The sequence below is a fragment of the Euphorbia lathyris genome, chromosome 7 (genome assembly GCF_963576675.1).
Source record: "Euphorbia lathyris chromosome 7, ddEupLath1.1, whole genome shotgun sequence".
Classification (NCBI taxonomy): Eukaryota; Viridiplantae; Streptophyta; class Magnoliopsida; order Malpighiales; family Euphorbiaceae; genus Euphorbia; species Euphorbia lathyris.
Window position 1 is genome coordinate 46159913 of NC_088916.1, and position 14643 is coordinate 46174555.

Below are 14643 nucleotides of genomic sequence, written 5' to 3' on the forward strand. Positions count from 1 at the left end.
CCCTGCCTCCGGTACTTTCCCATTAAATGCTTTTAAAATTTTCAAGCAGGAAGGCGAAAAGATAAATTTATAGTTGGAGCTTTCCTTCTGCAGTACAATCAATCATAATTCAGATGGCTTCATTTTGGAACGAAGAGTGGGGTTCCGTATTAGAATAACATCATATTACACCATTTGTAAATTGATAGCCAATCCAAAATTAAAATTTATAATGTACTAAAAAAACCAGGAGTACCATTTTCTACAAGCAAATGAAAAAGCAAAATTACCTGGACCTGTAGTTCCCTTGCAGCAAAATCCAATAAGGCACCCAAAAGCCTTCTTTTAAATATGGGCAATGATTCTTCACGTCTTCATATCACGAAGAAATTAGACATCAATTACTAGGTGCTTTGAAGATGATAGATGAAGTAATCGCATTCAAACATGTTTAAACTCAAATAGGGAAATAAAATATCATGCAACGACGCCACAAAATTCAATTGTAAATTATTAATACACACACCAACAAGAGAATCCAAACAGATTTATTTATCACTGAACTGAATAGGCAAATTTCAGCAAAGAACCCACTCTATGACCAGTGAATAAAAACAGGTTGCACACTTTTAGGTCAAATAAATAAAACACTGGCCATAAATATTTACAGTGTCAAATATTATACAAAAACTTGTAATATCACAACCCTTTTTTATGCTCAGAACCCATTTACTTTTTAGCAGCATTGCACACTAAATATCCAGCCTCCAGATCAGATATGGAACAACAGAGATCTATTCTATTAGATAGGTCATTGATTTTTACATGAAGACACCAACTGCAACTGAGAAGTTAGAAGAAAAAAGAGAAAATAATCTTTGCTAGGAGCCAATAAAAAGTGATTAGATAGTAACAGATTTTCTCTTTAGCAATTCAAGCAATCAATGAATATGGTTCACAATTCCCACTCAAGCATTCCAATTAAAGGGAGTGTAAGGATGAAACTTCGCATACTCTGAAGGAAATCTACATCAACAACAAATCAGAAGTCATTTCACTAATTTAAAACTGATAATGTCTTCAAATTTTTAAAACACATTAAAATATTATATTCAAAATAGTTTCACAAATAATGAAGAATATGATATGGTACTACAACAAGACAGAGTTCAATATCTCACTAGAAAATTTGTCCAACATGAAAATGTAAACTCATCACAAGCTCAACGGAAGGATTGCCAATCAGATAAAGCAATACCTGACTCGTTGATCTCCCGTACTAGATCCCCCCACAATAGAAAGCCATTCTGCACAGTGAATTGTCGCTTCAATATCCTGTAAAAGGATGATAACAATTAATGACATGAGCATAGGTACAATATACCTAAAGCCAACTCGTAAAAGGTAATTACAGCAGACCCCAAACATGTTGATTGGAAACAATATACCTACAGCCCGTGAGGTTTTCCTTCCAACAGGGAACAGGTTAATAAATTAAACAGCAATATAGATAAACCTCACCTGCCAACCATCCTTCTGGCGCATTGAGTGCTCTAACATTATAATCAAGAAGTTGTATACGAGATCCTCAGTGTCTCCTGCACTTGCCGCATTAGAATTTTTCATTGTACCCGTCTGAAAAAAAAAAAGAAATCAAGCAGAGCCTCAAACATCCAACAGATAAATTTATTTGCCATCTCTATTAAACAACTAAATGCCATGTTGCAGTCTATTTGCTATTATGAATGACAAACCAAAGAAAATCCAGCACAAACTTAAACAATATTACCTCATAATTAGATATTAAAAGCTCCAAAATCCACTCAGGCCATTCCTCCATTTTTGTCAGATTTTTTCTATTTTCTTGATGACTGCAAGCCAAAAAGAGAAGATCCTGAAATCATATAGAAGGCAGCCGCTCAGAAACTAAAACTGAATATCAAATACAACATTCAGTAAACTAGAAACATGAAATTGAGAAGGCATTTTAAACTATCAATTAACTCATTGAATAAGGATAGTAATTGATGGAGCCTGCCAATGCCAGTAATTCATAACAGAAATGCAATCCTTCCTACTACTTGGCTAGCACTCATGATAGAAGCTAAAGAAACCAAACAGTCATATAAACGAAGTGATTAAATAACCAAGTTTATTAAATATGCCATAAACTTGTATCAGCTGATTGGTTAAGCAGCAAGAGCAACCATGCCATAAGATAAGCAAAACTATCTGATTGACAAGCAGGAACTAAAGCTTATAACTCTTCTGGCTGCCATATGGCTGGATCCAAAGTTGATTGATCAAATTCACTTTTTGAAGATACATAGCTTGGTCCTAAAACCAGACCTAGTTGGCTATATTCAATGCAAGTGAGGTGAAAATCTTTCATCAGCATCATTAAATCTGTTTTATCTAAAATAAAATAATATATAAGTACTTTTCCCTGACCTTTTTTGGTGATTTAAAAATTGCACCTTTCATCCCCTTGTTAAAAAATAAGGGCAAACCACAGTAAAAGTTTATGGTGTAGAATTACGGTAAATCTTTCCATATTTCTTCATCTAAAAGATGTTTGACGCCCATATGAGCCCCTTCTAATTTATGATAGACTTTAAACGACAGCAATAAATTATCTAAGTGTCTCTGAAATTCAATTTGATGATCATGCAAGTTAAGATTTCATTTTTTACACCACAAGAAGAACTTCATGCGTATGGCAACTTCTAAAAAACACAGCACACACAAAACAATACTGGTATTACCTGTAATGCTTGACTTTGCAAAGCTCTAGATGCATAAGGCAATGATCGCAAAAGAACCATCAGAAGTTGTGAATGTTCAAAGCGATGACCAGAATCATAAAAGTTCAGTCCATCCTCTGCTGAAGATGCATTAATCTGATACGCAAGTACAGCTGATTTAAAATCAAATAGTTGTGAATGACCACAAATACAACAAATAATAATTTCGTAAGAATGCTCAAGATCGAAGATTGCCCCCTTGAAAAGAGAGTCGTTGAGATGTCACAAGTAGCATGGGCAAAATGAATTTTCCCATGTACAAATTATACTGTAAAACAGACAACCATAGACTTTCACAACAAGTCATAAGGTTGCATTGCATGAAGATATACTAGGCATTAGATGACACTGCTTTGAATACAATTGTTTATTTGCACATTCAAAGGGGGAAAAGAAAGCACAATTAAGACTTTTGAGACAAAACATATGAGCACAAATTAAACCAAATAAAAGGCGTCAAAATACCCACAGCATAACTAGAAAAAGGAAGTTCCGTAATCACAATGAAGAGCTGATGGCTGTTCTACATGGTAAGGAAGTTCAGGTCCACCTCCATGAGGTGAATATATTGAATTTCTAGGATTTAACATGCATGTGTGTCTCTCCTTTGAGCCCTCAGTGCACAAAGTACGAAACATTATAAAATTCTGAAAATATACACTACATGAGAAGCAGAGGGCTCAGTAACGAAACAAAAATACTATATGCTGTGTTTTCCTGGATAAAAGTGTCAAACTAAAACTAAGGATAAAAAATCATGAACTTGTTGCATGGACACAAAATGCAATCAAACAGATTAGACCAAAAAGAAAAAAAAAACAATACCGAGGCTGCTAGTAAAGCTGTGTAAACATTAGTAGTCATAAGCCTGTTTGGTGCTGCTTGAAAAGCTTTCTGCAATGCAAAAAGTAGAAGAGAAACTTTATCATCAAACATTGAACCACCTCCTTCTTGAAATCCACCACCCAAAAAGTTGCCTGTTGTATCTGAGGGTACTGATGACCCAAACTTCAAATGCCCAGATGTTACAAGAGCACCTATGATCTCAATGATTGCAACAACACTACCATCACTTTTGTCGACATTGTAAACATTGTTTCTCGCATTATGAGCACTTATTGAAAGACTAATTCCACCCACATTCTTATTAGAAGTACTTTCAGAAACAGATGAAGCTCTTTCAATTCTCAAACTACTGGAAGAAACAGGGCTTCCACCAGTATCAAATGGTTCAACTTCACAATCTTTTACTTCATTATTCTGATGTTTTTCTGGAAGGGCACTGCCGGTATCTTGTTCACTTTCCTCAACATGCAAACCATCATCACTCTTTGTCACTGATTCTGGCGAACTCTGATCACCAGCTTTCGCTTCCCGTTGCAGCAGAACAAGAAGAGTTTCTAGCCCACCACATGTTATGAATGCCTCTGCAAATGCATGAGATTTAGCTGTATTTGGCTGTACCACAAGCCTGTAAATCAGATGCAACACCCTGGCAACCTGGAAAAAGATATTAACAGGAGTCTTAGAAGATGAACAAGTACATAATACAGAATCTTTTCCAATTTATAAATGAAACATGATGCACTTCATATCCATACAATACCTTTATATACAAATGTATTGTTAAGTTCAAAACTCCAATAAAGAATATCACAAAGATAACTTGTCCTGAACACCCACTCACACTAAATAAATGGTTATGATAAAATTCAATGAACTGATAATTGTTTATTCCCTCCAAAATACCAAAAAACATAAACAATTCACAAACTTTGTTGGTTGATACGAAGCACATGCACCTATGATATATGCCACTTTATGGTCCCTTCAGAAGTGAGACATAGCATATATCATATAATTAGAAAGAAGATGGGGGAAAATTAATTTATCTCCAAAAATTACAAAAAGTGAATAAAAATGCAAGACAAAGTTGAACCGATGTGAACCCTATTCTCAAGGCTAATTTGCTTGGCTTAATGAAGTTAATAATTGGTTAGAAAAAGAGAGTAACAGATCCTAACGAAACAACCTTGAATTCTAATCAGGGTAAAATCCTAAAACTTCATGCCATTGCCATAGTAAGTAAAGAAAATGGTTATTACACTTAACTATGATTTTAGCAACTGAGGTGTCCAGATGTAAATGGGTGGTTCAAAATCAAACATGAATTTGTTTGCTCATAATTCATGTTTAATGGAAGCATGAAGAAAGGAAAAACTATGTTTTCCATTAGTATCCAATCTATTGAACATAAACAGACATGTGTGAAACTGAAACAAGAAAATAGAATTTTCCTTTAACGAAGGTGCCAACAAAAAGATTTTACATATGGCCATTAATTTAGTATATGCAAAACAATTTAAGGCAATTTAATGTTGATCATAACAACAAGGTTATCTCAAAGTTAATATCCCAATTAGTTGCAAACTAATCTAAGTGTTCAAAGTAGGAACACAATTGAAGTATAATAATGGGAGCAGCGGAAACATAATCATTACATGGTAGAAACGAACATTCAACAAATAAATTTTGCATGATTAACATATCTCCAAGGCAAATTACCTGATTGGTTTGTGGGCAGTCAACAATGAATCCCAATAGACATCGAAGATCAGTAGCAACCGCTGAAGGAGGCGCAGCTCCTATTAGAAGCTCAACAATCACCAAGAGTTCATCAACAAGGGCATTCAATTCACCCAAAGGATGTTTTGCCTCATCCAGTGAAAAAGTTTCCACTGAGTCCTTCTCACGGATTGTCCAATAGCATCTTCTGCAGCCATCAAGAAGCATCTGAATAGCATTAGCATCTCGCATTACCAATGACTCAGAGAACACCATGTCTGCTAGTGATGATAGAAGTTTCTTTTGAAGTCCATAGTTGCATAAGCTCCAAATTTTAAGATCCAATAACAATGTTCTAAAAAGCTGCACTTTGAGTGCATGATTAAACTCTTGGGACTGGCATAAGGAAACAACAGCTGCAACAAGTTCCTCATCCCCTACACCATTATTCTTCCCACCAGCATCCAATGAAGACAAAGTTTTGAGCAGATAGTCCAAGATAATTGAGAGCATCTCAGGACCTCTGGTTCGACATAACTCGTCATTGTTCCTAGGGTGCTGAATAGCTAACGAGATAATTCGTAATATAGGGGCTGCCATAGTAATTGTAGCTAAAGCCAATGGAATACTTCCTTGATCTGGTTCCAGACTGTCTTTATGCACATGGCTTATTGCCACAGGAAGCAAAGATATAGGACCCCCATAGGCCAAGGCCCACAAAGCCTCCACCGGTCGCATTCGTGTTGCAACATGGACTTGTCCAAGAACCTCAGCTGGACGCCGCAGCATCCCTGAATTGTCACAATTAGGAATTTAAACAAAAGAAATGCAAGTGGCCACATTATTCGCGCCTTTTATGCAAACACACCTTATGCTCACTCAACCATTAGTATGGGAAGAAAAAAAAAAACTTGAGGTTGGCAAAGAACTCAAGAATAAAGGCAAAAATACACGAAAAGGATGTAAGACTCTAGCCTAGCAGTAGCCAAACTTAAATAGGAAAAAGAAGGGGATGCAGTCCAAAGTGACAATTTAATTCTAGGAATAACCGGCAAAAAGGGGAGACAGCAGCAAAGGTATAGGGAGAATACAAGGGAATGATTTGAAAAGAACAATGTAAAGAAAGATAACAAGAAAAAATGTGGATATAGCTTCATATCACATGCATAGACGCCTTCAGAATTAGAATCTACTTTTAGATAAGGATGCAGCTTGTAACTTGGTTCTCAAGTGGATACAGTAAATTGTAAGTACATTAATCTTATATTATATGTGAATACCAGTGATATGCTATATAGTTCAGTAATTAAAGCAAATATCAAAATGGTACACCTATCAAGTCGTATGGTCCTACCATTCAATTGTCCAAAAAGGAAAATTATTAAATAAAAAATTATTAAATGATATAAAAACTAATATAGAAATTTATATATATTATAAAACAGTAACGATGGAGCTGGGGTGTCATCTCCTCGTTTTTTACTGATTAAAATTATTAATATATAAATTTCATTATTTAATATAATTAATTAATAATTATTATTATTGTTATCCAATTTTTAAAAGAAAAATATAATTATCAATTTGCAATCTCTAATTCAATTTTTTCTCCTTCACCATTTCAATTTCCTTCTCTCTCTCTTTCTCTTCATGACTTCTTCTCCAACTGGGCCTAACTCCTCATCTTCATTGATCTCCTTTCTTTGTTCGTTCTCTTCCTTATCATTGTACTGATTAATTCCCATCTCTTCATTTCGCACTCTAATCATCTTCTCCTCCATCGTTTGTTCGCCCATCTCAACATTTTGGAACAGGTAAATTGTTCAACTTTTTCTTTTCTACTAGATTTCCAATTAGAAAAATTTTCTTCTTTACAATCTCTCCAAGCAATTTGAGTTCTTCTATGTTTTCTATTTTGCTTTTTCTCATAAGAGTTTTTCTTCCTTCCTATAGCTATGGATTTATTCCCTATCTTCATTAGTTTCCTGTTTGGCACCAATTTTTAGACATTAGTTTCTCAATATACAATCAAGGTTAGATAACTTTTTTCTTTTCATTTTGGTTTATTACCTTTTTTATTGGAATTTAAAATGGGATCATTTAAGCTTTATTCTGCAATTGTCATATGTGGTTTGAGGAAAGTTGTTTGGTTACAGTATTTCATTGATGAATTGATTGAGTAGCCATATATTTCAGAAAATTAATGTTAAGTGCTCATTGTTTTTCTTAGTTTAGTCAAGAGCTGCAGATATTGATGAGTGTTATTTGAATAGGACATGCTTTTTTCTTTTTAAATTCAATAAACTTCTTTTTTATTTTATATACAGTAATTTTGGATGCAGTTACTCTTGATAGAATATGCAGTTTTTATATCATCAGAAGTTTGTTTGTTTTATATATCTTTTCCTATGATGTTACAAACTGATGTTATATATAGTGTTGATTAGCATTTAAGGACTGTTTTACTAATCTATTTACAGTTACAGGCTTCCTCATATTACTCAACAGTTCATATTGCTTTTTATGGAGAGCTTAAGGTATGAACAAACCTAATACCTAATTCCTTTCTCAAGTTCATATTTCTTTTTATGCTGCTTTATTTCATTTTCAAAGTTTTTGGTACATGCATCTTTTAAGATGTAGCACTTTACAGAGAACAAACATTAAAAAAGTTGTTCATAACAAATTAGTTATGGTTTTCAGTTTGCATTAACTTTGATTCTGGTCCTTTGACATGATCTGTTGCATTACAAGAAACAATGAGTCAATTGAATTAACATTTTTGGCATGGAACATTGCCCTGTCTATAAATCTACTGCTATTACTTAAAGATATAGTCTAATAAAAGTTGCGTTGTCAATTTGTCAAATTTTAAAATTATTTAATGCTGAGATGTCCCTTTGTAAAATTTTACATGAACGATTATATTTAATGATGAGTTGTCAAATGGTTTTTTCTAATTATCTCAGCCTTATACCAAGTTGTCTCCTTCTCCTTCTTCAAATCACCGTAAAACTCTAAGGGCATGGATTTTGTCTTTACAAAAAAGGATTTAGGATAGTGTTGGAGTTCAGATTAAGCTTTGTTTTTGTTCATTTATGTAAGTTTGTTGTCCTACTATTCAAATTGGGCGAGCCATCTGTGTTTTTTTATGGTTTATTTGTCTTTCAATTTCTTTGATTTAGTTTTTGAGTATAATTCTTCTCTTTTTTGGTAAATGCATATGTAAATATGACAAAATTGATGGAGCAAGGATTTAATTGTACACCAATTTATTTGATTTAGGTTTTGAGTATAATTCTTCTCTTTTTTGGTAAATGCATATGTAAATATGACAAAATTGATGGATTTTATCTCGAAGGTTTTTCCCATCTCCCTTTGGACTTATGTATGAAATCTCAAAGCAGATTTGTTCTATCGGTAGTTTGCCAGAGTGTTTATAATGCTTATACTGGTCAGCAATATCACCAAATATATGACATACCAGGGACTGCTCAGGTAAATTTTTAAGCTAATCTTATTTAATCTTATCTAATAATAGTGTATCAATGAGTGAGTTGTAATTAGACTTTTTATCACTGGACAAATTCCCATTTTTTAGGACCAAGCGATTTCATAGTTCTAGGAGACTCACCAATGCTTTACAATCTCAATTTTCAAGGCTTTAAGTGTTTTCACTGCAGTAATATATAGGCTATCTTTGTTTTACAAATTGATGGATAACCTTATTTAGGCTAATGTTCCGTTCTTATATTATTTTTGTAGGAATAACTGCTCTTATATTATAATGCCGACTAATTCTCCTCAATTGACTAGCTATTTGGATAAAGCAGTCAGTTGATTGGTATGATGACATCTTTGTTTTAGAGTTGATATTGGGCCTCATTGGTTTCTGTAAATTTATAATTGAGAGATACTTTTCATTAATTCATGTAGGTATACTTCAAACTGCAGTCAGGCAAGCAATTTACTAGATTGATGATCAATGGTAGCTAAAGAAGATCAAAATTTTGGAAGTTTAAGCAAGCATTTGCAATTGGTATTAACTTACGATTCCTCTATATTTGTTAAAAGAACCGTTAGACATATTTAGGCCAGATTTGTAATTAAAGGCTTAAAGACATAGAGCATACAAGTGTTTACTTTTCCATGTTCGAATTAAACAAATTGTCAGTTTTTTATGCAAGGATTAATTAGAAACTTTTTTGAGTCATCATGGCATGTCAGGGAACCAAACACTTATTGGTCCTCTTTTTTAGTGACAATATTGCAGATCTTTAGTTGGTATATTATATTATATTTTGTGATGGCTGGATTTCTTGACTGATGGTAAAGGATAATTTGAAGCATGTTTGCTTAATTTTGCATGGATTAACTATAATATAACATTAATTTGCTCTACACCTATCCTTCACTATTAATGTGCGCTCATGAGAACTTTGATTTTGATGAACTGATTTTCTCGGATCTAGGACATGGCTGAAGATGTACAACCTTTGCTTGCTGAAGATGTTCATTTATTCTTTAACTATTAGTGTGCACTATGTAAATTTTGATTCTAATGTAGTGATTTTTCAGATGTACAAAGTTTGCTTGCTTAAGATGTTCATTCAATCTTTGATTCTGATGTGGTGGGTGTTATCTAATTTCTTGCCTTGTGTCTACACTAGCTTCGGGCTTTCTATTAGCTGTTTTTCTATAATCAAGGATTTTCCATCCTTAATGTTTCTCAATGTTGGCTGGGTAAAGCAGCCATCTGAGCTCATTTGCCACATATAATGCTCAGTCAATGATTTTCTCTCTTGCAAATGATGAGGTCAATATTTTTTATAAAGTGCTTTTTATTTTTGGACATTTTTAGCATGGAGTTTGTTAAGTACTTAAGTTACACACGGGATTCTTTTCATGTTGTAGTACAATGCAAGTCATTTTGTCTCCTTCATAAGTTAGTATGCTTCAGACTTGATAAGACAATGTTATCTATTATTTATATTTTCATTTCAACTAAAGTTAATTTTTTATCGATTTTTTATCATCACATTTGTGTGATTGAGAAACTCTTTAATCTCAGAAAAGTTTCATTTGCTAAATAATTCTTGATACTACAAGAAAGAACAAAATAGCATAGATTTAAATATATTAGTTTTATAAAATTCAATATATAATGTCATTCTAAATAAGAAAATTAAAAATAAAATATCATACTTAAATGAATAGTTTTAAAAGATAAATAATAGATTCAAAATGTAATACTATATATTCCGCACAATGAGCGGGTATTTGACTAGTTTCTATAGAAATTTTTAATATTCTAATGAATATATTACTATATACATAATAGTAATAGAAATTAAAGAAATTTTCATAATATTTAATATACAAAATATTTTAATAAATTGAAAAAAAGAGGAAATTCTATGTGTACCTGCAGCACCAGATGGAGAAGCATCCGGACAAAAACGACCATTAAGCAAACTGGGGTGATAGAGAAGATGAATGAGTCCTCCAATCTCCGTATCCAGAAATGAACTTTCCTCTGCCATGGTTCGAACATATTCATTTGAAGCTAGCCAAGGAAGTCCTGCACCATTACCAAAAGTAGGCAGTGCATCACCCCCTCTAGAAGCTAAGCGTGCCATTCTTTCTGGCCCAATTGGCTCTTTAAAGATATAAACAGGCCCCATCTCGGCAAATAAAGGGCATTGACGACGCCTGCGTTGTAAACCAGCCATTGTTGGAGGTGGGTTGGTACCGATGCAGCAAAATGCAAGAGGCTTCGAGATCCGAGGGAACTCAAATGGGCGAGTTTCATACAATGATCCATCAATATACAATCTTAGTTCACTCTCTGCTTTCCCAAGTAGTCCGTGCTTGAAGATATGCTCGAGACCTATAAAATACCAACATTGCGGCTTAAATGCATGAGTAAAATGCAACGAAGCCTTCTTTCCTTTTCCACTACCACTTTCAACAACCAAAAACTGTGCATGGAAGTACGCTTCCAACCCCTGATTGTCAGCAGACAAGAAACTAAAAAGTCGTGGCATGTGAGCTGTGCCTTCACCAGCAAGTGCACTGGCGGCTGCTGCAGCTGACATAGCAGATGATTTTCCTGACTTGGCTGCTGCAGCAGCAGCAATTGCAGCTGCAGCAGTAGCTGTATTCAATGTGTCTGCAAATGATTCTATATAGATCCATGTTGCAAAAGCATACCCATTCGTAAATGGCCAGCTTCTCTCTCCTGGGCCCAGCAAACCAGAGCTTTCACCATCAAACTCAAAAGTACTTGCAGGTCCCTTTGACTCCTTCCCACCCATTGCCTTCTCCATGGCATGCATTAAGCGAGATGCCCAAGTACTAGTAAGTGTCCTTGTAATTACTTGGAGCCATCTATGCAAATCAATAACATTAAGTGAATGTGCAGCTAAGTGTTGGATGCAGTGGCATAAAGGAATCCCATCCCATTTCATTTCTGTCTTCGAATCAACATCCGGAGCAAAGATCTTCTCTGCTGATCCTAAAAGAACTCCCAACAAACCAGCCATAGAGCACATTGCTCTGTTTCTAGTGCAAGCTCGCAATATAGCACGCAAACCCCTTGTCATTCGTGTCCTAGGTGACATGCAAATCTCACTATCACCCACCCAAGGAAGCCAAGGAATGAGCTCACCAGACACAATGGCAGCCCGAGAGTTCAGCATCACACTAGGAGGATTGTTATCCTCGTCTTCAAAACTTTCAACTCCACCCATAGTGGCCAGCAAAGAATCAACTACCAAGTAACCAATGGTTTCTGCATCTTCCCCGTTCCCAAAACTCTCAACTCCATTAACAATTTTCTTCAGCTTGTCCAAGCTTTCAGGCTTTCCCATAATAGCAGAATCCACTAAATGCAATAACTCAGGAGATACGTTGGGCATTGCAGTTTTTGTCTTAGATCTCGGTGGTGAAATAATGGGAGAAACTCCAACATCATCATAATAAACAGAATCTAAGCTGGTTGATGAAAATGAAGGTTTAATCCTAGAATCAAATGCTCTCTCAGGCCCAGGGCTTGATATAGAACGATCATGTCGAAATTCAGTTAGTGGGGGAGAATCATGTCCAGACACAAAAGTCGTGGGTAAACATTGAAATGAATCAACAGCTTCATAAGATAATTGCTTCTCATCCTCCAAATTTGGTGACAGGTTTGCATTTACATGACCAGCAGCCTTTTCTTGATCTTTCAATGATACATGTTCAAACTGGCCCTCTTCCTCAACTGTAGCTACAGAATCAACAGCTCCAGGAACTACATTGCTATTTCTTATATTCACATCATTGGCGCCAGATAAATTTACATTTTCTTTAGGAGATGTACGTATCCTATCAACTACAACACTACCTATTTGAGAAATTTCTCTAGTCTTCATCTTTTCTTCCTCTTCTTCCATTTTAAAAACTTAAAATACAAGCCCAGAACCTACACAAGAAAAATAAATTACACAGTACACACATGAAATTGATCATTCCAAAAGAAAAAAAAAATCAATAAATCTAGCTCACAATGCAAACACATTCATTTCCTTATTGGTTACCTTCCCTCCACGCCTCAGCAGTTGCAATGTCTGGTTTCGTGTTCAATCGGACGCCGATCTCGTCGGATCTGAAAGAAAGAAAGAAAAAATGAGTAAGAACTAGGAGGATCCGAGATAAAAGGAAATGAAAAGAAATGAAGGAGGGGTAAAATGATTTTTACCTCCATTGATGTCTCTGATGCTGCAATATCGTCAAGAATGAAAACAATTATTTAAATTCATAAAAGTGGATGTTTATAAACCAAGGGTTGGGGCTGATAAAGGTATATATGGATCGCTCGGATTCCTCCGTCCCATGCCATGAATTGTCTCCATTTCGTGGCTGGCAGAAAAACGCCTGGTAAATGAGATGGGAATTAATATGGTAGTTATGGAATAGAAAGAATAAGATAATACCGAATTCTAGAGAGTAAGAAAGAAATTTAGGAGGAGAGTTTTGGAGGAGAGTTGTCAAAATAATTTAATTAATAACATGTTTATAATTTATAAAATAATACAACTAAAAAGATCAAGTGTATTAATTAATAAGCCTAATGCATGTTTACATCTATAGTTGGTTTATTTAGGTCTTTTGCACACCAAATCATTAATCAGGTCTTTTGCACACCAAATCATTAAGTGGATTGTTATACGTTGTCCTTATTTTACTTATCGTCGCCTCCTGTTTTTCATTTAAAAAAATGAAATTCTTTCAACCCCGAAGAACAAAACGAAGAAAAATCATGCCTCCAAAACAAGGAAAAATACTTGAACATCTAAGTTTCGTATTTACCAATAATCTGAAATTTAACGAATTTAACTTGAAACGAATTTTTTTTTCGTTGAATTTGCTCTAAACGGGTAGCCCATACGGACTGGTCCATGGACCCGTAGTATGATCTACCCTATTTTACCTAGGTAAAACGGGTAGGTTACCCTAGGTAAAATAGGGTAACCTACCCGTTTTGCCTAGGTAAAATAGGGTAGCCTACCCGTTTTGCCTAGGTAAAAACGGGTAGGCTACCCGTTTTCCTTTAGGGAAAACGGGTTTATTTATTTATTTATTTTAATTATAATAAATATTAATTATAGATAAATTATGTATTGATTGGAATTAAAAAAATACGTATTGAAGTGTCCAATTAATTTTTATTTGGTAAATTATATTTATTTACCTTTTAGAACATAAATTTAATTATATGTAAATTATGTATTGACTGGATAGAAAAAACGTATATATAAATTATTGATTGGAAATAAAAAAATACGTAAATTATGTATTGCACGTGTTAATACGTAATTTATCTATAATTAATATTTATTATAATTAAAATAAATAAATAAATAAACTCATTTTCCCTAAAGGAAAACGGGTAGCCTACCCGTTTTTACCTAGGAAAAACGGGTAGGCTACCCTATTTTACCTAGGCAAATAGGGTAGCCTACCCGTTTTGCCTAGGTAAAATAGGGCAGCCTACCCGTTTTGCCTAGGTAAAATAGGGTAGTTCATACTACCGGTCCATGGACCGGACCGTATGGGCTACCCATTTAGAGAAAATTCAACGGAAAAAAAAATCGTTTCAAGTTCAATTCGTTAAATTTCAGATTATTGGTAAATACGAAACTTAAATGTTCAAGTATTTTTCCTTGTTTTGGAGGTATGATTTTTCTTCGTTTTGTTCTTCGGGTTTGAGAGAATTTCACTTTTTTGAATGAAAAATGAAAAGAGCAAAAAT

General features: G+C 34.4%; 1 protein-coding gene across 1 annotated transcript in view; it reads right to left on the minus strand.

The window, feature by feature from the left end:
- The window catches only part of LOC136200946 (BEACH domain-containing protein C2), a 31462-nt gene extending 18102 nt beyond the window's left edge, over positions 1 to 13360 (minus strand). Inside the window, exons 1-10 of the mRNA XM_065991450.1 lie at positions 13090 to 13360; positions 12929 to 12996; positions 10774 to 12813; positions 5349 to 6139; positions 3609 to 4283; positions 2745 to 2879; positions 1769 to 1873; positions 1501 to 1614; positions 1238 to 1314; positions 270 to 351 (exon numbers count right to left, since the gene is read on the minus strand). Coding sequence (XP_065847522.1) covers positions 270 to 351; positions 1238 to 1314; positions 1501 to 1614; positions 1769 to 1873; positions 2745 to 2879; positions 3609 to 4283; positions 5349 to 6139; positions 10774 to 12784 — 3990 coding nt within the window. The 5' untranslated portion in view covers positions 12785 to 12813; positions 12929 to 12996; positions 13090 to 13360. The remainder of the gene's footprint in view (positions 1 to 269; positions 352 to 1237; positions 1315 to 1500; positions 1615 to 1768; positions 1874 to 2744; positions 2880 to 3608; positions 4284 to 5348; positions 6140 to 10773; positions 12814 to 12928; positions 12997 to 13089) is intronic.
- Between the last annotated feature and the right edge of the window lie 1283 nt (positions 13361 to 14643).